Source organism: Lycium ferocissimum, chromosome 7, assembly GCF_029784015.1.
Source record: "Lycium ferocissimum isolate CSIRO_LF1 chromosome 7, AGI_CSIRO_Lferr_CH_V1, whole genome shotgun sequence".
Classification (NCBI taxonomy): Eukaryota; Viridiplantae; Streptophyta; class Magnoliopsida; order Solanales; family Solanaceae; genus Lycium; species Lycium ferocissimum.
The window spans coordinates 23038018-23060181 of NC_081348.1; the positions used below are offsets into that span (position 1 = coordinate 23038018).

Below are 22164 nucleotides of genomic sequence, written 5' to 3' on the forward strand. Positions count from 1 at the left end.
GGCTATTGAAATGAGTGAGCAAATTAGATTTTCTATCTCTCATTAAGTAGTATATATACGTACCCTGTTGGATATGATTTTCCATCTTCTCATGTACTCGTTCTCGTTTTTTATTTTTTATTTTTTTATGCCAATTTTATATTCTATTTTAAACTCAATTTTCCATAATCAATTATTTTTATTTGTCTTAAAAAGCAATAGTCGAATGAATTAATCCTTAAAAGGATAACTTTAGAGCTTTGCGTCTAAAAAGGTTAAAATGGTGAATTTTGAAAAAAATACATGAACTTTATTAAAAATATTTATGATATCTTATTAAATTTTGACTTTAGGCCACTGATCGTATTGAGCCGTCCCTGGATTAAATCTATTCAAATATTATATTTATGAAAATAATACAATATAATATACTAACACAATATTGAAAAGATATGTAGTCATTCAAACGAGCCGTAGAGTTTCTCATGCATTGTCCTTGTCCCATTGTGATCCCATAATTATGGGAAAATTTCAATAATGTACAATCTAGCATATAAAATTACATCCACGTAGTCATAATTTACATTCGCATAGCCATTTTTTCAAGGTATACAACAATATACAACTTTATTCACCTACCGTAGATATTGTATCTACCTTGTATAAAAATATATAATAATGTATAAGAAGTGTTTATACACACTTTTACACTGATATACAATATTATGCAAACTTATATAAGAGGTGTTTATACACACTTCTACATTGCGTAAAACTGTATAATAATGTGTATGGATAGCAAGATTCGCCGACCTCTCTAGCGGATCTAGATAGCAAGATCCGCAACCTCTCTCATAGGATTTGGATATAAGAGGATGAAGGAGACGACCTCTTCGACGGATAACGTGGGTAAAAAATAAAAAAAATGATTAAATTGGGTAAAAAATAAAAAAATGATTAAATTGGATAATTACTTTTCCCAAATCAACATAGAGTGTAAAAGTCCCTAATTATATACCACTTCATCTGTCTCAAATTGTTTGTTTGAGATCATCTTTTTTGTAGCCAGAAAATGAAAAAAGTTAGAAAATGGCCAAACTCAAATTTCCAGAAACATCTCTTTTTTGGTTGTTGCAAAAATAGCTCAAGTACCATACGCTGAAAACTGTTGGGTTTGAGTCGTGGGAATAAAAAAAAATTCTATTTCCTCTAGTTTAAAGCGTTTATCTGATTTTAATTTGGTACGAACTTTAACAAAGTAAAAAAAACTTTTGAATCATGTTATTTAAAATTAAAGATGTGTAGAATGTATAAAAATGTTATATAATCTTTTGGTCTTAAATATGTTAAGTGAAAAGTTAAAATTAAAGAATTGTCAAAAACAAAAAATATTCTTTTTGAAAAGGATTAAAAAAAAAGTAATACAAACATTTTGAATCGCAGGGAGTGATAAGTATGTGATAAAAAATACAAAAAATCTAAAAATGAAGAAGAAAGAAACAGAATACAAAGTGATTATGCTACTATAGTATTAGTTTTTTTTTTTTTTTTTTTCCTTCTCATTTAATTTTTTCTCCCTCACTATTTTCAAGAATTCCTCATCCACCCTTCTGGAAAATTCAACTCTGCCGAGAACAAGAGAGAGTAATTTTCATTGCTTCATCGTTTTTGTCGAACTTCAATCTTTGGCGCTAAATTCATCTTACCTCTCTATAAAGCCCTTCAAACCCAAAAGAAAATTAAAGGTCCTAGCGAAAAATCACAAAAAAAAGGTAACTGTGGGTGGAACTCCTTATATATCGAAGGATGTAGTTGTGAACTCCATTTCTACGACTTGCTCCTCTAGTGATCCATTAATATATTTATAAACTTGCTGGATCACTGGGTGGTAAGTCGTAAAAGTGGGTCTCGTGCTGAAAAATGCCCTGTTATTGCCCCCCAATTCATTATTTTTCTGTCAGGTATGACATTTTCTTTTATTTAAGAGTTAATGGTAAAAAGTATAGCCGAACTATTATTTCTTTGGTGAGTTTCACATTCCAACAATTTGATGTTCTCTTTTGGCCAAAGTCATATTTTCATGTTGACACTTGAACTAAGACTAGTTCTTATTGAACACAATTTTGATAATATTAAATCAGGCTTGGTGAGTGTATCTCACTTGCTATGACATGGCAAACAAGACCAAATGGCAATAAGACATGTCAACAAAACAAAAAGCCAAAATCTGAAGGAAAAAAAAAGAACTTGTCACTGTCGTCGTCACTCCCAACATGCCGCCATTGCCAACACGTCTCCGGTCAAACCCCCTCCTGCATCCATTAAGTTGAAAGAAAGATAAACATCTTGTACAGCTGATTCAACTCCTCTGTTTTCTAATTGATTGTGTTCTTCTTTGCTTAACAAATAAATGGCTAATTCAAGCAATACCCATTTTAGTTCCCAAGTCAACAGGCCCAAAAAGAATCCAAGATATAGGCAATGTCAAGATTTCAAGAATCGGAAGACTGCTAAGAAAGCTTCTTTTTTCTTTCTTTCCCTCTAATGGGGGGCTTTTGGCGAATTTTGTTGCGAAAATGGTGTCATTGGAATCGGGATCGCTGGCTGGATTTTGGGAGCTGAATTTGGAGAATTTTGTTTCGATTTTTTGTGTGCAAAATTTGGATTGGAAAAAGTGGTAATGGGCGGTGGGAATCCGATAAGGAGTGATGAAGATGAGCAGGCCTGGAATGTAGACTTTGCTGGATTTTTTTTTGAAAAAGAATAAAACTGATCTCTCACTCTCTTAAAAAAAGGGTGTAATACACGCATCATGCACCTGACCAAATTGTGTTTAATATTACAGTTTATCTCGAGTTCAGGTGTTCAATAGAAATTAATCTTAGTTTAATTGTCAAAATGAAAATATCAGACAAATTGAAGGGGCTACTTATGACTTTGGCCTTCTCTTGCTGAGTAGATGATGATCCTTTAGATAGGAAAAAGGGAACAACTTATAGTTGGCCTGTTAGCTACAGATAGAATTTGAACGGGCTTTTGTTGATTCACTGATTGAACATCAGAGGTATTGGTGATATTTGAGGTGGTGATATTTGAGGTGGTAATAATCCCATCCGGACTTACATGATTGGATTATATACCACATCCAAGCACTTCCAAACATCACCATTATAAGGAAACATCAAATTCTTTGGAATTACCTAGAGTCATAGTTCAACATGCACCACATATTTTGGCTGCACATTGATAAATACATCCAAAGCTTCTCCTAGGAAAGATGAGGGAGGGATTCTCTAAAGCTTTGTCACTACGGTATGGGAAAAAAATTGATTTGCAAAAAAAGTGTTTGATGGGTTCTTCAGGAACTCATCAAACACTTCACTAAAAATCAATTATTGTATCTTTGATTTGCAATGAAGTGTTTGATGGGTTCTTGAAGGAGATCTTAAGCTACCTTCAAGTAATTTTATGAGGGGATGCTAAGTTAAGAGGAAGTCTGAGGATATTACGGATATGCTTGAGAGATATAGATGAGACATAAACTCCTCCTATTTTGCCATGGCTATATATCGATAGATTGAATATGGAATAAGAATTATGCTTTTTTTATTGTGTTCTTTTTTTGCTTTCTTACTCTCTCATTTCCTCCATTTGTGTGCATAAGAAAGACAAAAAGTTTGCGCAGCGAGGTTGGATCACGCACTCATGAATGTAGGAATAGATGACCTTTCACATAGGATCTTGTTTGCTAGCATAGTAGCATGTGACAGGCTAGATATCATTTGCTTGCAGATTCAACCACTTCATTTTAAATTAATGTTTATGTTTGCAGATTCTTTGGCTGCAACTTGAGATTTTCAGTATGCTTTCTGAGTTTTGTTTGTTCTGCCATCAGGATGAGATTTGCTTGATGCAAAATTCTGTACTGTACCTTAACTAGATTTCTGCTTAAAGAACTAGCCCAACACTTCTGAAATTAATCAATTCATCTGCGTTTGGATGTTTGAGATTAAATATTAGTATTGGAATTATTTCCTGACAATATTCCAAGATTACATAAACCTTGTCCCTATTAGTTTAATTGGTATTCAGATAGATCCCTGACTTTCCTTGCGTGTCTTCATCACATTTTGGTTGCAGTGTATTCAATTATGTGGATATCTGCCAAAACTTAGCATATGAATGGAACAACCTCCAAACCCTCTCTCAAGAAAACTTTAAAATTACAAGTAGAGTTAAAATTGAATGAAATTTAATGGATGAACAAGTTGAAAGTGGGGGGAGAAGTAGTGTTTTCAGGTCAGATAAACATCTAGTTTTATTCATTCCATTTAAAATTTCCAGTACATTTAAACTAGAAGAAAATTCAGACAGAACAGAGGTCTATTCCCCATTATTTCTCAAATACGCAACAAAGCTAGCAATGTAGGAATCATGAAGCTTCCGATCTCCAAAAATGGCAGCAGCTTTTGTTGTCGCTCTGAGCTCTTCACCTTCCTCAGAAACCATAGCATATGTCAATGCTTTCGCTATCTCATTTCTAGTAAATGACCCATCTTCTTCATTTCTCTCTACTTCAATTCCCAATCTTTTTTCCACTAACAATCTTGCATTCAACCCTTGATCATACACAAATGGTAGAACGACAAGAACATGTCCATGCTGTAGAATTTCTATAATAGAACCCCAACCCCCTTGACTTAGAGTACCCCCAATAGAAGGATGTGCTAGAATTTCCTTTTGAGGTGCCCATCCAATGTGCACCACTCCTTTCTCTGCAGTCCTCAACCCAAATCCTGTTGGCAAAGGATCCACATCATCTGAACTCCAGCTAGGCTTTTGTAATATCCACAAAAATGGTAGCCTAGATAGCTCAATTCCATAAGCTATTTCATATACTTGATCTTTATTCGGTTTGCACTCACTCCCAAGTCCCACAAATAAAACTGACCCAGGCTTCTGTTGATTGAGCCATTTTAAGATTTTATCATCATTGAGGTTTTTTTCTGGTGGTGATGTTTCAGGTAGTAGTAATCCAACTGGAATTGTAGGCTTGGAGATGAGTTTATGCACCGCATCCAAGTAATCACCTTCGAATTCTTTGCAACTCCGTAATACCATAGCTCGACATGCACCCAATACCTTGGCTGAACGTTGAGCGTATGATAACCCTGAGGCGTCTTCTTGGAAAGATGAGGAGAAAAGCTCTGCTGCTTCATAACTCCTGTAAGCCAATGTGGATGGAAAATGCAGCTTCTCAGAAACAGGTGATGTGAGACTTTCAGGCATGGGGCCCGAAGCTCTTGCAGCAATCAAGAAAGCTCTTGAAGCAGCTGGGAAAATACTGAAGTGAATCATAGGAATATCATAAGCTTCAGCAATCTCAACTATCCAATATTGGAAGAAGTCAACGATAATCCATTCAGGTTTTTGATCAGCAATGAACTGTTCGATGGGTTCTCGGAGGAGATCATAAGCTGCTTTCAAGTACTGGATTTTTTCTAAAGGAAGATCAACAGAAGCTTCAGCATCTGCAGGCAAAAGATTCTTGTCGTCAAGATTTGGCAATGGAAATTCCACTAGTTTTACAAGGTGTGTTAAGTTTGGAGGAACTTTAGGGAGTCTTTGGATATTTTTGGGAGTGGATATGAATGAAACATGAATTCCTCCTACTTCAGCTAAGGCTAAGGAGAGATTGAAAAATGGCATAAGGTGACCAAATGCAGACCATGGTAGCAGTACTACATGAATATTATCATGCGTTCTCATTTTTGTTCTCTGTTTTGCCTAATTCTTAGTTCTACTATTTGTGTGAATGAGAAAGAGAAGTAGATAGCGCACTTATATAAGCAGAATTTCCTTAAAAGTTTGTTGTACGAGGTTGGATCATGCATCTCATGACTGTGCATGGGAATACTAAGAAGTACAAGCCCCCACCTAGGATCTTGTTTGCCATCATATGGCAAGATTAGGACAAAGTTTGCTTGCAGATTCAACCACTAAGTTTTGAATCAACTTTTTGTTTGGGAGATTCAAGTCAAGCAGTATTATTGTACTAATAAAATGGAATTTTATGTGGTAGACCTACTGCTCAATCAGATTATGTGGGTGCTTTTGGGAGCAAGAAAATCTATAGAACCAAGGAATAATTAGAAGAATATTGATAAATCAAAAAGAAGAACGAATGTCAGTATACTTAAGCAACTGATCAAGAATAGTACGAAATTTATTTTATATAGGTCCTTAGACAATGATGTCTCTATTTATTTCAATCTCAGTTTTACTTATTCTATTTGATTCATTTTTTAAATTTGAAATGATTACAAAGATAAAGTTGCATTATTTAGAGTAAATATCTCTTCTCATAAGTTGGCCAAGGATTAACAAAAAGAGAAACCATGCAGTACAAAGCTCATCCATGCAGTACAAAGCTCATTCATGTCCTTTTAAATAATTACCAGTATTATGTAGATAATTAGATTTTATTTGTTTTTAGTTTTTAGTTTTTTCTTAAATCTCTTTTCATGGGAGGCTTAGGATAGGAAAAACATAATTAATGACTAAAGGTCAAACAACAATAGAACCTTCAACGTTGCCCCTCTAAGGAGGATACATTTCTGGATATGTTTCAAGCAAAATAGTCTTATGAGTACTGATCAGTGTACGCCCTTAACTAGTCCATTAGTATAAGTTGAATATCACTCCACTTCAGACAATAAACCAAACAAAACTAGCGGGTTGCTTCTTTTATGTAATTTTTGTCTTTCATTAACTACTTATGTTAACATGTGGAACCAAAGCATCATGCTTTGAAGAATTAATGGGATAGACGTGCTTTCTTTTGATACCATATTGACCAAAATTATGATTTAATCACATGAAGAATGAAAGTGATACTCTAAAAATATGGATAACAAAAGAGAAACTTGAGTAGCATGACGACATTTTTTACCACCTCTCTAACATGTAAAAAAATTGATTTAAGTTGCATACAATTTCTTGCTCATTAGCGTAATTTAACCTGTTACGAAACGTGACTTATCATTTATTCTAGATAATAGATTAATTCTAGAGTATTAAATAGAGTATTACTTACAATTCTCTTTTAGGTTAAAGTCATAGTGACCCACTAAATTTGTCCACATCTTTCACTTTGACATTTAAACAAATCCTTTTTTCTATTAGACACTTCAATCTTAACAAATGAAACTTTAGAGCAGCTTAAATTTCTTTGTCGGTGTATATAAGTTAAAGTTTAAAACAAAGTAATCAGATATCAAACTTGTAAATACCATGTAACGCTTTTGCAAACTTCCTAACCAATTCACAGAGAGGAAAAGAGTAAATTTTCTCGAAAAATACCCTTACTATAAGAAGTTCCAACTACATTGAAAGTGGAAGAATTAAGATCAACAGTACTGAATATGAGTACTCTAATGGTTACAGATTTCTTTCCTGTTATTCTTCAAATACTCAACGAACTTAGCAACATACGAATCGTGAAGCTTTTGATCTCCAAAAATGGGAGCTACTTCTTTTGCTCGATCTCTAAGCTCTGCACCTCCCTCCGAAACCATAGCATATGTCAATGTTTTCGCTATATCATTTCTAGTAAACGATCCATCTTCTTCGTTTCTCTCCACTTCAATTCCCAATCCTTTTTCCATCAGAAATCTTGCATTAAAACCTTGATCATACACAAATGACAGAAAAACAACAACATGACCATGCTGCAAACTTTCTGTTACTGAACCCCACCTCCCTTGAACCAGGGTACCCCCTATTGATGGATGGGCCAGAATCTCCTTCTGTGGAGCCCATCCAATGTGGACCACCCCTTTCTCTGCTGTCCTCGGCCCAAATCCTTCCGGTAAAAGATCCACGTCATTTGAACTCCAATTAGGCTTTTGTAGTATCCATATAAATGGTAGACCAGAGAGTTCAAGCCCATAAGCTATTTCATCTACTTGCTCTTTACTTAGTTTGCATTCACTTCCAAATCCTACAAATAAAACTGATTTTCCCTTCTGTTGATCCAGCCATTTGAAAATGTTCGTCGAGGATGGATCATTGTTGAAGTTTGTTGATGGCGACGACGATGTTGGTGCTAATAATCCAACTGGAATTACAGGTTTGTCGACGATTTTATGTAACGCCTCTATGTACAAATCTTCGAATTCTTTGAAACTACGTACAGCTATAGCTCGACATGCAACAAGTATTTCAGATACTCGTTGAGCATATGACGCACCCGAGGCTTCATCGACATAACATGTCTCCATAAGCTCTAATGACCCATACTTTTTATAAGCCAAAGTTGACGGGACATCCAGCAACTGAAATACCGGTATGGTCAAAATTTCAGGCGTGTCCCCGAAGCATGTTGCAGCGATGGAGAAACCCGTCGCTGCAGCACCAAAGATGCAGTAGTAAATTATGGGGATGTCATAAGTTTCAGCAATATCGACTATCCAATGTTGCGTGAAATCAGAGATAATCCAATCAGGTTTTTCATCAGCGATGAAGTGTTTGATGGGTTCTTGGAGGAGATCATAAGCTGCTTTCAAGTACTGGATTTTTTCAAAAGGAAGATCAACTGAAGCTTCAGCCTCTTCCGGCAAGAGACTTGTCATCAAGAGTTGGTAATGGAAATTCGACAAGTTTAAGGAGGTGTGTTAAGTTAGGAGGAACTTTAGGGAGTCTTTTGATATTTTTGGGTGTGGAAATGAATGAGACATGGATTCCTCCAATTTTGGCTAAGGCTATGGAGAGACTGAAAAATGGAATAAGGTGACCAAATGCAGACCATGGTAGCATTACTACATGAATATTATCATCCTTTCTCATTTTTAATTGTTCTATCTTTGCTAGTAATTCTTACTCTCTTAGTTTCACGATAATGTGAATACGAAAGAGAAGAAGATAGCTCTTATATTAACCAAAGAAGTTAGCAGTTTGATCAAGCATGCATTCAATAGTGTGTGGGAATACCAAGAGATATTGACGTACGTAACCTCCCATATATCGCAAAATAGATTGCGTTGCTTGCACATTCAATCAGTTGATTTTTTAAATCAAAGTTTTGTTTGCGAGATTCAAACCAACTTAAAATAAAATTAGTTTAGGTGGTGGACCGGACCAATTAGTCAATCAGATACTGTGAGATCTCTTTGGGAGCAACAAAACTTGCCAATTGCAGCAGTGGACGGGGAACAAAAGCAATCTCTATCCCTCTTTTTATTTATTTTATTGTCCTCTATGGCCTTTGCTAGTAACTCTTATTCGTTAGAATCAAGAATCTATATGTCTATATAAAAGCACGACAAAGGCCCGCTGACGTTCTAAAAGAAAGTATCCCTATTTATCTTTTTCCTTTTTCATACAGAAGCAGTATGAAGCAGACAATTCATACTACTGATCTGTATAACATTTCGACAAGGCTTATTGTAAAGCCGACATCATAAACCAACCTATAAGGCCAGAGATCTGTAAAGGCACCCATACTTCTTTTTTACAGTAGTTTTTTTCCTAGGGTTTTATTTATAGATTACATATTTCAACAATCTGTTCTACCTTTGCGCAGAGATTAGTGTATTAAGTTACATAGCGAATATGTCATAAATGTGTTCTGTTTCTGAATAAGTTGAACTCTTTACAACCCCTGTCTCAGTCATGTATCTAATAATTTACTTATTTAGGTAAAATCTTAAGTTCTAGGAATTAGCCTATTACGTTTAAATCAAAAGGTTATTTTGACATTGCCAAATCATACACCTAAGTCGAATTCATCTTGAAGTAAGTTTGACTTATTGATTTCAAAGTCTCTGTATGTTTAATTAGTGACATATATATTGCTTAAAAATGTTACATACCGGATTTTCGCACGTTAAAGTCGCATCATGAGTTAGTCAACGCAAGTTCAAAAGAAATTATCTTGAGGATTAAAGGGATTGTGCTTACTAATATAAATGGTTACAAGAGTCTATAAATAAGATTAGTAAGTGGCGGAAGATTTGGAGGGTGAATGAATCAAAGAAGCATGTAGTTTCGTCAAAAGTCATATAAGTTGGAATACGATAACTTGTACTTTTGGGTGAGATTAGGAGTGCTTCACATGCTAAGAAAGTAATAATATGAAGTATTTTAATCGTATAATGGTCGTTTGTTAACTTTGAAAGTCAAACGAGTTGTAATCCGAAAGTCGACAAAGGGCGTCGCAAGTTAAGTTCGTAAATTTCACTGAAATTTGGGTCAGATGTCGAGGAGCTTTTCTCTCAATATACTTGGAGTTACGGGTGATCCACCTATCAAATTAAAGGTCTACGAGTCTAGTTTCCAGTTATTTTATCGTTCGTCGATATGACATCTGAGCAGAGAGATATTTCATTTCCAGGTGGACGTAAACCGGCGGAACATTGTGCAAGGTCGGTGGCAGCTTATTCCCTTTTGTATAAAAGACCCACAAATCATCTTGGACCTTCATTTTCTCTAAGATACAAACCCTAAGCACTCTCAATACTCTCTCAAACATTTCTCCATCAATCATAAGCAAATCTAAAGGCTAATCAAGTAACTTTAACATAAGGAATCACGTGGTAATCGTAGAATCTTCGTTTCTTCGTTGTTTCGCTTTTCAGAAGAAATCTTCAACTTGAAGAAATCTCTGTTTTGGAGTGATTCTTGAAGTTTAAGGTATGTTCTACCCTTCTCATGGTCCTCTTAAGCTTCTACAAGTATTTAACCTAGAGATTGGAGGAGAAATCCCATAGGACAAGTCTTTATTAACTCTAAGGGGTCGTTTGGTTCAAAAACAAATTACGCTGGGATAAGTTATGTTGGGATTAATTACGTTGGGATAAGTTATGCTGAGATTAGTTATTCTGAAGTTATTTTTTATTGATTGTTTGGTATGTTGGACTAAAAGTATTATACATTGGATAATTTCTAAAAAGAAGAGGTTTCTTCCTTATCCCGGGATAACTTATCCGGGGATAACTTATTCCACCCTATGGCAGGTATAAGTTATCCCAGCACTATTTTTACTCCTGGGATAACTTATCCCATGATTACTAACCAAACAAGGGATAAGAAATTGCTAAATTCTTATCGCAGGACTATTTATGTTTATCCTTCGTACCAAACGACCCCTAAGGAACTCTTATGGAGGAATTTGATTGTTTCGATTGTTTCTTGTGGTTTAAATGTATTATTTGGAGCTATGAAGTTATGGATGGATTGATAAGGAAGAGTAGGAGTAAAAGAGAAGAAAAATGGTAGTCTTGAATGAAGAAATCAAACTACAAATGACCCTACGAACTTACGCCCGCAAGTTGTTCGATGAAATGCCTCAATGAACATTTCCATAAGCTATGAACTTGGAATTGATCCCATATTGGTCGTTTGATATAGGTGATCGTTCATAAGGTATTTGAGGACTCATGGAACATGGAAAACTTCGTCGTTAAGGTATTTAGGGCTTTCTATTCTCTTTGTGGCATGACTAGAATTCAAATAACCTTTTATTGAAAAGTTGTTGTGTTAACTTGGATCGATCACGTTCCATGATAATTGAGCCGACACATACTTCATCTATGACTTGTACCAAATTATGTTCCACATCTCCTTTTGGCTATCGATTAAAAGACTTTCCGTTCAACTTGTGTCAATTATGTTCCAAAATGGTTAAGCTTACCCTTTCTTGGGCGAATAGCTTGTATTCAAGTACCTTTCACATTTCGTATCCCTCTTGTTTATCGAATGAAGAATGATATTAGTTATGGTACTCTTCACATCAAAGTTGAGTGATTGTACTTCCTTTAATTGAGTTGATCCTTATTTTTTTTGTCTATTGCTCCAAGGTAGCGATCCTCTCATTGGCATGCTCTTTCTGATAAAAGTTGTGTCGATCATATTTCATGAGAGTTTGGCTAACTTTGGCTTCGTGAATAATTCATAACAAGATGTTTCCTTGTACTTTTACTTCTTTGGCCTAATGATTAAAAAATGATAAACGTAGCGACAATAATGATAGTCGGGGGATAACGACGATAGGTCACTTTCTTTTGAGGTCAGTCTTGCATTGCACTTATATATATGTATTTATTTTTATTACCGCGCCGCGCTATAGTTGACCGGGTAGGCACGTAGATGTGCACCTAGATGGATTTCTTTCATTACCGCGCTGTGTCATAGACGGCCCAAGTAGCTGTGCATACCACCGATCAGTTGGGCAGAGATGATGATATGATGATGAGCCCACCCCATAGAAGGATATATATTATTATATGATATGATATGTTATAAGTTAGCGGTTATGGCGGCAAAGACAACAGCTTTTGAACTCCTGTATGCAGAACTAGAGGACAAAGGCGGGGATAAAAAGTTGTACCGACTAGCCAAGGCAAGGGAGAGGAGTGTCACGACCCAACCCCGTAGGCCGTGACTAGTGCCCGATCTGGGCACCCAAACACATCTATCAAACGCTATCTCAAATATATCGAACGCACCCGAGTACATAACGAAGCCGACAAGGCCGTATTCCAAATTTAGATAATTTCAGTAAAAATTTCTAGCAGAGTTTCCTTTGTTTTACCGACTATCCAAAATAACCCGCGCACGTAAAATACCAACAAGGCCACACAGGCCACCAACACAACATATATACATATGCGGACGCCGCCGCGACGAATGAGATCGCCCAAACACAACATATACAAACACACACCGTACGAAAGTAGGCACAACCCACAAACATGTCCACAGACCTCAAACGACAGACATAATCATATAACGGGACGTGGCCCCGCCGTACCCATGACCATATATACACAATGCGACAGAGACGAGTATATACCAAAAATATAAGCTCGTAACGAGAGGAGCGCTCCAAATAGCAAGAAGGTGTCCTAAACCGGTGGATCACCAAACTGTGCGTCTGTACCTGCGGGCATGAAACGCAGCCCCCGAAGAAAGGGGGTTAGTACGGAATATGTACTGAGCATGTAAAGCAGGAAATACAATAGGCAGAGTCTTTCCTTAAATAAGGAGGTGAGCCGTAGGATACAAGAACCGAGTAAATCACAAAACTTACCTTCGTAACAAAATTCATACATGTTCATATCATATACCAATCGGACAATCATTCCGCACATGCGTATACATATAGCGTGTCCCGCCCTCTAGCGAGAGACTCGGTAAGTAAGATCATATCATCATCCCATATATATACATACATATAGCGTGTCCCGCCCCTACAGCGAGGGACTCGGTGTATAGCGTGTCCCGCCCTCTAGTGAGGGTCTCGGTGTATAGAATCATGTCATCATCATAACATCATATACATAGCGTGTCCCGCCCTCTACAGTGAGGGTCTCGGTGTATAGAATCATCATATCATCCTATTATCACATATCACACGAGACTTGAACCCATGGTTACGTACCAAAATCATATGCATAGAAATCCTCATTTCAAACTCGACAACGCTTAAGTAATCATGCTCGAGGGTTAAAATCATAGCCACATCAAGTTTTCCTCCGAACGTCGCTCGGGAACAAATCAAATAGAATTTTGAAATCATAGTTACGTATAAAAATCATATGCATAAAATCATGGTCATAATCCAAAAGATAAGTAAAATAGTCATATTTGAAATCGGAATAATAATTACAACATTTCCTTTCAAAAGTTATCGAAATTACATAAAAGGGCGTCGCGGGACCACACAGACGGGTATAGACCCAAGCCGGGCCCGCCTATGAAAAACATACTCATTATATATCATACAAACTCCTACGAAAGTTTCAAAGCATTCCGAGCTTTTCGAGAAAGTTATGAGCGTTTGTAGTTTTTGAATCGCTAATGAATAAGTCCTTTCAAAAGAAAAATCAGCTTTTAAGTAGCCTTTGCAAATTATTAATTCCAAGGATATAAGGATCAACGTTATGGCATATTAGCACAAGGATACCAAGGAAACAAGTGCGAATCATAGACAAGCCTTCGGATTTCGAGAGTAGAATTTCTGCAGGCTTGTATCATAGCCAACTTTAACTAAGGCATGCCAAAAAGAAAGGTTACTTTACATACCTCCAACGCTCTCCAAAATGACCCAAACTCAAGCTAATCCAACCTATGATTCGGGCTGCCCGCGATCTATACACAAGCCATAAAATGCCAAACATTAGCTAAGGGCACTTAAGCCATTCATTCCAACTATTCTTTAAATTCTACAGAATTCGGCTGAAGATTTCCCCCAAATAGGCTACCCCGAGAATTCAACTCGGCCAAAACAATCAACAACAACAACAACAACCAACCTAACAACATCAACAACCAATCCAAAAGACAAAACAACAATAATAGCTTTCTTTTCCATTATTCAACAACTTACATAAATTCAATTCGACGACTTCAAGCCAAAATCGACGCTTATACATTCACATACTAACCCAAACCCCTAACAACAATATTTAAGGACCTTCTAAGCAATTCATACAACATTTCCAATAATCCAATTTTTTTCTCCAAGTTGGCCGAAACAAATTTCAACCGAGACAACCCTTTAATTTTTCTCTTCATTTTCAAATCATGATTTGTATCCACAATTTATATTCTAACAATGCTATCTCATCAATATACCAATTACATTAAACGTACAATAAGCCTTAAATCAGCCCCTACCATTCCAACATCATTCTTGAGTCATTAAATACTCAATTCCAACTAAAATTCATAACGACGACAATTAAAACGCCAAGCGATAGTAATGCGATCTTCGACATACTATAGGACTCACATTCGTCACACTACACATATACATATGTGGATGGTTCCCAATTGTTCTTCACCTTACAATGATCATAATCAGCTAACTAAACATTAATTCATAATTTCAATCACAACACAACAACACCCATCACACGCCCAACCCTCATACATATGGCCTCCACTTCAACATACTTTATTTCATGATTTTCAACCATTATAAGATACTACAACATGAATATAACCTTCATAACACAAAAACAAGATCAAACCCACTTTTTCTCTTCAACTTCCAATAGCCTATGGTTTCCAAAAGATGAAAAATAATAGGTTGATCGCTCCAACGATGCTTCCACGCTACTTGTGGACCTCAAAATAGTGGGTTTACATCAATGGAATAATTTTGGAAGAGCTAAAAAATGGGGTGAAATTTATACGGTCGCCGAGACAAATTTTGCGGGTGTTCTTCAATCTTTTTTTTTTTTTCTTTTCTCTAAGTGTTGTGGATGAAAATGAAGTGAAGTGGTCATCTTTTAAGTGAAGCAAGACTTGGTCAATGGTCCCGGGGCCCACATTAATGTGTTGTTCCAATTAAAATTCAACACCCTTTGTGTGGGCCAACCATGGAAATTGTGGATGATTTTCATCTTCCAATCTTTATCACTTTTGGTCCCAAATTTTCCTAATTGTCCCATACCAATAAATTCGCGCACGACTTATATCTCAAAATAAAAATCAAAGGTCAAAATCCCGACTTTGTATCCCGAAATAGTTTTGTCCTCGACTTATCATAATTAGTTCGGATTGTTCCAATGTACAAAAATACGGGTTCTAACATCCTTCCCCCTTAAGAACATTCGTCCTCGAATGTTAGATTAACCTTACTGTCATACAAACCATTTGGGAGTTTCCTTTTCAACTATCACAACCATACATTCATTTATCAAACAATTTATCAAACAACATAGTCAAGTAAAGAATTTGGATTACCGTAGGCTAACGAAAAATAAGTGAGAATACTTTTTCATCCGTTCCTCCTCTCCCCCTTTAGGGGGTGTTTATATCATTACCCGATCATTTGCCTTAGTCCACATTTCTCATTCCAAGTAAAGGTACATTTTGATCCCCGACGTTCCGATTCCCCGACCTTCCATTTACTCACTTCCTTCCCTTTTTCCACATATCATTGCATTCGAACCGCCCAAACTTAACTTGTAATAACCACAACATTAGCTTGCCTTATAATATTTGTGCATCAATAATCGTTGCCCAGCTTGAGTCATTACCGTCCAATTTTGTCTTCCCTATACCGCCACGTTGGTTGCAGAATACACATGTCTGGCTTAATAAAACCAGGTATGAGACATTACACACATACACGGATATACAATGCGTTATTGTCTCACTTACAAAATATCTCCAAACACTGTTCAAACTACTTTAATTCCAAAATCGTGTTACATCTTCTTCCTTTTATCGGCCTAATCTGCTCGTTCTACGTAAAACACTTAAGGTTCCGATCCACTCCGCACACTCTAACTTCCTTTGGATTATTCTCTAGCTTCTCATTGCCTCTTTTCATTTGAATTTGTGAGATTTTCGAAAACTTCCCCGGGGTCACCCGTCCCAATATTTCTCTCACTCTAGACGCTTTAACCCTAATCGATGAAATACGTGCTTTAATATTAGTACGATAGCGTTGTCACCGTGACCTTCGACCCACTATCCGTGAGTAAATTGAAGTCTTAACGAGTTTTCGACGTTCTCACAATACATTACCGTTTTACCCTTCTCGATCCCCCCACGTTCACCTTTCACTTACGAATACGATTACCTTCCGTCCTCGACTTCCCGTATTCACTATAATGGTAAACATAACTTAGTCGTCTTAGTTTATGAATACTCGATTATCGATTCTCAAATTTCGTTTACGGCTATTAAATATCAACCATACAAAGATACATACATAACAACATACATCTTAGTAAGGATTCATATACACCGTAGCCGCGTACGGTGACGGCTCGCTGCTCTCGTCTGTCGGCCAACGCATATGGGGCGGTTCGGCGACCGGCGGAAGCCTAGAGGCTCTCGCCACGGCCCACCACGCCCCTCGCCGGTGCGGGTATACCCCGCCCCGTAGGGCGCATAGCTACCGAAGAGGATGAACCAGCAACCGACCCGTGAGGGCCGGGCTGCCTTGCCCCGAGTTGCCGAACGGACAGCTCGCCTGCGTGATATGACGCCCAGCGAGCGCGAGCAAAACAAGCACCGTCGCGTAACGGCACTCCCGGCGGATGGCGCCTACCGCGGCGGGGACAACGCGAGGCATGAGCCGGCCTGCGTCGGCTGCGAGCCTCGGGTCTGTTGCGGGCTCGTAGCCTAGGCTACGACCGTACGAGACGCTGCGCTCCCACCGGCCTGTCGATGAAGCGTGGAGGTGTGCTCATGTTGAAGCTGAGAGGATATGCGCTCGCCTCGCTGTGGGGGTGCTGCCTCGAAAATCCGGAATACCCGGATGATGCAGCCTCGCCGGGGCGACCCCTGTCGTCGGCTGTCGGTGGCGCCCTTGCGTGTCTCCGTACCCCAGGCGTGGGCACATATACGGCGATATCCACTCTCGGGCCCCGAGGCACTAACACAGCCGGTATACGACGAAATGCGATCCGACCCGTGCTGTCTCGTGCATCCCGATCGGTCGTGCGGGGGTACGTATGCGGGCGCGCCGGCCGGTGAATCAAACTCGCACGCACTCCCGGCCGCGCCGCCGTGCAGCAACCGGCGAGAAATCGGTCTACTGACTGCGCCTCGCCTCGGGAGCGAGAAAATGGGCGAGAAAAGCCTCTCGTAAACTCGCCCCGTGGGTACAGAGGGCACACTGTCTCTGGACGGCATCCGACTCATACCCGGTTGGAGAGCAACTACGACCGATGCTGACGGGGTATGGCCTTGCGTCTCGGCCCCGGCTACGTCTCGCGATGCTGCACTAATCAAACGCGAGGTCTTGTTGTGTACGTCGGATGACGAACTCGCACGGGGTCCTGCGGGCTTGGACCGAAAAACTACGGTGGGCCACGAGGTCGAAAATCCCGCCGGGCCCTCGGGCGCGCGCACCGTCGCACGATCGTCGTATCGCGGGCACCTGTTGCGATCGGGTCGGCAATACATCTTCTTTTCTCGTAGGGTCCCGTCGTACGCCTGGGCGGGCGGGTACGGTGCGGCGGAGGGCGCGGTCGACCGCCCGGTCTTCTGTTCTTCCGACCCTTAAAATGCGGCGTGGCAGGAGCAGCCGTCGGAGGCACGATGTCGGCTGTACGAGCACGAGCCTGGTAGTCATCGGGCCTCGGTGGTCGCGCTGCCGTGGAGACTTGCCCTTGAGCGGTGGCGCCATCGGAGGCATCGCCGAAAATGAACATTTCACAAAAAGAGTCATCCCGATAACACGGCTAACGCACGATCTAAGATCGAAGAAAGAGCCAACATCCTAAATGCCCCGTGTTCCTTCCTCGTTTATAGATGTGGTACAACGACCGATAAACAAGACTGCTAGACACGATATGTGGACACTCCGAGACAAACCGCTTCGATGCTCACTTCGTCAGCCACGACCCCGTAGGCCGTGACTAGTGCTCGTACGATCCAAACACATCTAATAAAACGTATCTCAAATATATCGAACGCGGGGTACATAAATGTGTTTCACAAGGTCGTATTCCCACCAGATAATTTCCGGAAAAATTTTATAGTTTCCTTTTGTTTTGCGACCATCGAAAATAACCCTTGCGCACGGAAAATAACAACAAGGCCACGCGGGGCCACCCGGAACACACATATATACATATGCGGACGGGGGGCGCGCGCGGGGTGGACGCTTCAAACATAACATATACAAACACCGCGTGCGGCAGTACAACCCACAAACATGTCCACGGACACTTAAAACGAAAGAACGGAATCATATGACGGGACGGTCCCGCCGTACCCATGACCATATATACACAATGCGACGTACGAGTATATACCAAAAATATAAGCTCCGAATGAGAGGAGCGCTCCAAATAAAGAAGAAGCGTGTCTAAACCGATGGATCACCAACCGCGTAACGTCCGTACCTGCTGGCATGAAACGCGACCTAAGAGTGGGGTCGGTACGGAATATACCGAGTATGTAAAGCAGAAATACAATAGGCGGTAGGTCGTTTTTTAAATAGGAGGTAGGAGCCGTGGATACGGTAACCGGAAATCACAAAACTTACCTTGAGAACAAAATTCATACATGTTCATATCATATACCAATCGTACAATCATTACGCACGTGCGTATACATATAGCGTGTCCCGACCCTACAGCGAGAACTCGGTAAGTAAGATCATATCATCATCCCGTATATCATTACATATAAGCAAGTGTCCCGCCTCTAGTGGGGGACTCGGTGTATAGCGTGTCCCGCCCTCTAGCCGAGGGTCTCGGTGTATAGAATCATGTCATCATCATAACATCATATACATAGCGTGTCCCGGCCCTCTAGTGAGGGTCTCGGTGTATAGAATCATCATATCCTATTATCACATATCACATCGTACTTCGGAACCCGTGGTTACAAAAATCATATGCATGTAAATCCTCATTTCAAACTCGACAACGCTTAAGTAATCATGCTCGAGGGTTAAAATCAGAAACGCGTCAAGTTTTCTCCGAACGTCGCTCGGGGAACAAATCAAATAGAATTTTGAAATCATAGTTACGTATAAAAATCATATGCATAAAATCATGGTCATAATCCAAAAGATAAGTAAAATAGTCGTATTTGAAATCGGAATAATAATTACAACATTTCCGCTTTTCAAAAGTTATCGAAATTACATAAAAGGGCGTCGCGGGACCCACGGACGGGTATAGACCCAAGTCGGTTCTACCGCCTATGAAAAACATACTCATTATATATCATACAAACTCCTACGAAAGTTTCAAAGCATTCCGAGCTTTTCCGAGAAAGTTATGAGCGTTTGTAGTTTTTGAATCGCTAATGAATAAGTCCTTTCAAAAGAAAAATCGAACTTTTAAGTAGCCTTGCAAATTATTAATTCCAAGGATATAAGGATCAACGTTATGGCATATTAGCACAAGGATACCAAGGAAACAAGTGCGAATCATATACAAGCCTCGGATTTCGAGAGTAGAATTTACTGGGGGCTTGTACGTGCTCCTCATTTAACTAAGGCATGCGCTAAAAAGAAAAGCGTTACTTTACATACCTCCGGCCCTCCAAAATGACCCAAACTCAAGCTTAATCCAACTATGATTCGGGCTGCACGCGATCTATACACAAGCCATAAAATGCCAAACATTAGCTAAGGGCACTTAAGTCATTCATTCCAACTATTCTTTAAATTCTACAAAAAATTATAAAGCCCCATTCCCCAGAATAGGCTGAGAATTCAACTCGCCAAAACAATCAACAACAACAACAACAACCAACCCTAACAACATCAACAACCAATCCAAAAGACAAAACAACAATAATAGCTTTCTTTTCCATTATTCGACAACTTACATAAATTCGACTTAAACTTCAAGCCAAAATCGACGCTTATACATTCACATACTAACCCAAACCCCTACCAACAATATTTAAGGACCTTCTTAAGCAATTCATACAACATTTCAATAATCCAATTTTTTTTTTCTCCAAGCTGGCCGGCAGCTTCAACCGAGACAACCCTTTAATTTTTCTCTTCATTTTCAAATCATGATTTGTATCCACAATTTATATTCTAACAATGCTATATCATCAATATACCAATTACATTAAACGTACAATAAGCCTTAAATCATCCCCTACCATTCCAACATCATTCTTTGAGTCATTAAATACTCAATTCCAACTAAAATTCATAACGACGACAATTAAAACGCCAAGCGATAGTAATGCGATCTTCGATATACTATAGGACTCACATTCGTCCACACTACACATATACATATGTGGATGGTTCCCAATTGTTCTTCACCTTACAATGATCATAATCGACTAACTAAACATTAATTCATAATTTCAATCCTGGCAAAACAACACCCATCACACGCCCAACCCTCATACATATGGCCTCCATTTCAACATACTTTATTTCATGATTTTCAACCATTATAAGATACTACAACATGAATATAACCTTCATAACACAAAAAAACAGGGTGAAATCTTTACCTTTTTCTCTTCAACTTCCAATAGCCTAGTGGTTTCCAAAAGATGAAAAATAATAGGTTGATCGCTCCAACGATGCTTCCACGCTACTTAGGGACCTCAAAATAGTGGGTTTACATCAATGGAATAATTTTGGAAGAGCTAAAAATGGGGGCTGAAATTCCCCATAGCTGGCCGAAACGACCCCTCGCGGGTGTTCTTCAATCTTTTTTTTCTTCTTTTCTCTAAGTGTTGTGGATGAAAATGAAGTGAAGTGGTCATCTTTTAAGTGAAAGACTGGTCAAGGGTCCCTTGGCCCACATTAATGTGTTGTTCCGACTAAAATTGAACACCCTTTGTGTGGGCCAACATGGAAATTGTGGATGATTTTAAGTAACTTCTGATCTTTATCACTTTTGTCCCAGAATTTTCCTAATTGTCCCATACCAATAAATTCGTACCCCGACTTATATCTCAAAATAAAATCAAAGGTCAAAAATCCCGACTTTGTAGCCCGAAATAGTTTTGTCCTTGACTTATCATAATTAGTTCGGATTGTTCCAATGTACAAAAATACGGGTTCTAACAAGGAGGGCGCGTGACTTGGATGTGTGAAGTGCATCAAGGACGAGGATGGCAAGGTGCGGTGGAAGACTCTCGTTAGACGGAGATGGCGGTCGCCATACTTTCACAAACTCTCGAACGACGAAGGGGACGGAGATATTGTGTTGGGGAGATTTGAGTACTTTCTGAGAGGGTGTCGCGATTTTGGATATTGTAGGAGTATAAAGGTTGAGGAAGTTAAGGGTGCTGTTCGTAGGATGAGTAGGGGAAAGCGATCAAAGACTCGATGAGATTCTGAGAGTTTTGAAAGACTACGAGCGAGGGCGAGGTTTGGAGTGGTTGACTCGATTATTTAACGTCATCTTTAAGACGCCTAAGATGCCCGACGAATGGCGATGCAGTACAATGATTCCATTGTACAAGAACAAGGGCGACATTCAAAGTTGCAACAACTACAGAGGGATCGAGTTGCTAAGCCACATTATGAAAGTGTAGGAAAGGGTGGTGGAGATGAGGGTGAGAAGAGGCGTGTCTATCTCAGGAAATCAGTTTGGATTCATGCCGGGGCGCTCAACTACAGAAGCTATTCATCGTGTACGGAGACTGGTGGGCAAGTATCGGGAGGAAGAGAGAACTTGCACGTGGCATTCGTCGACCTAGAAAAGGCATACGACA

At 39.2% G+C, this 22164-nt stretch overlaps 1 protein-coding gene and 1 pseudogene across 1 annotated transcript; both read right to left on the bottom strand.

The window, feature by feature from the left end:
• Positions 1 to 4009: 4009 nt before the first annotated feature.
• On the bottom strand, positions 4010 to 5748 carry LOC132063869 (putative UDP-rhamnose:rhamnosyltransferase 1). The gene has a single exon (XM_059456601.1). It carries the CDS (start codon positions 5746 to 5748, stop codon positions 4363 to 4365), a length of 1386 nt encoding a protein of 461 aa, XP_059312584.1. The 3' UTR covers positions 4010 to 4362.
• A 1590-nt stretch (positions 5749 to 7338) lies between these two features.
• On the bottom strand, positions 7339 to 9001 carry LOC132062603 (putative UDP-rhamnose:rhamnosyltransferase 1; annotated as a pseudogene).
• Positions 9002 to 22164: the final 13163 nt, after the last annotated feature.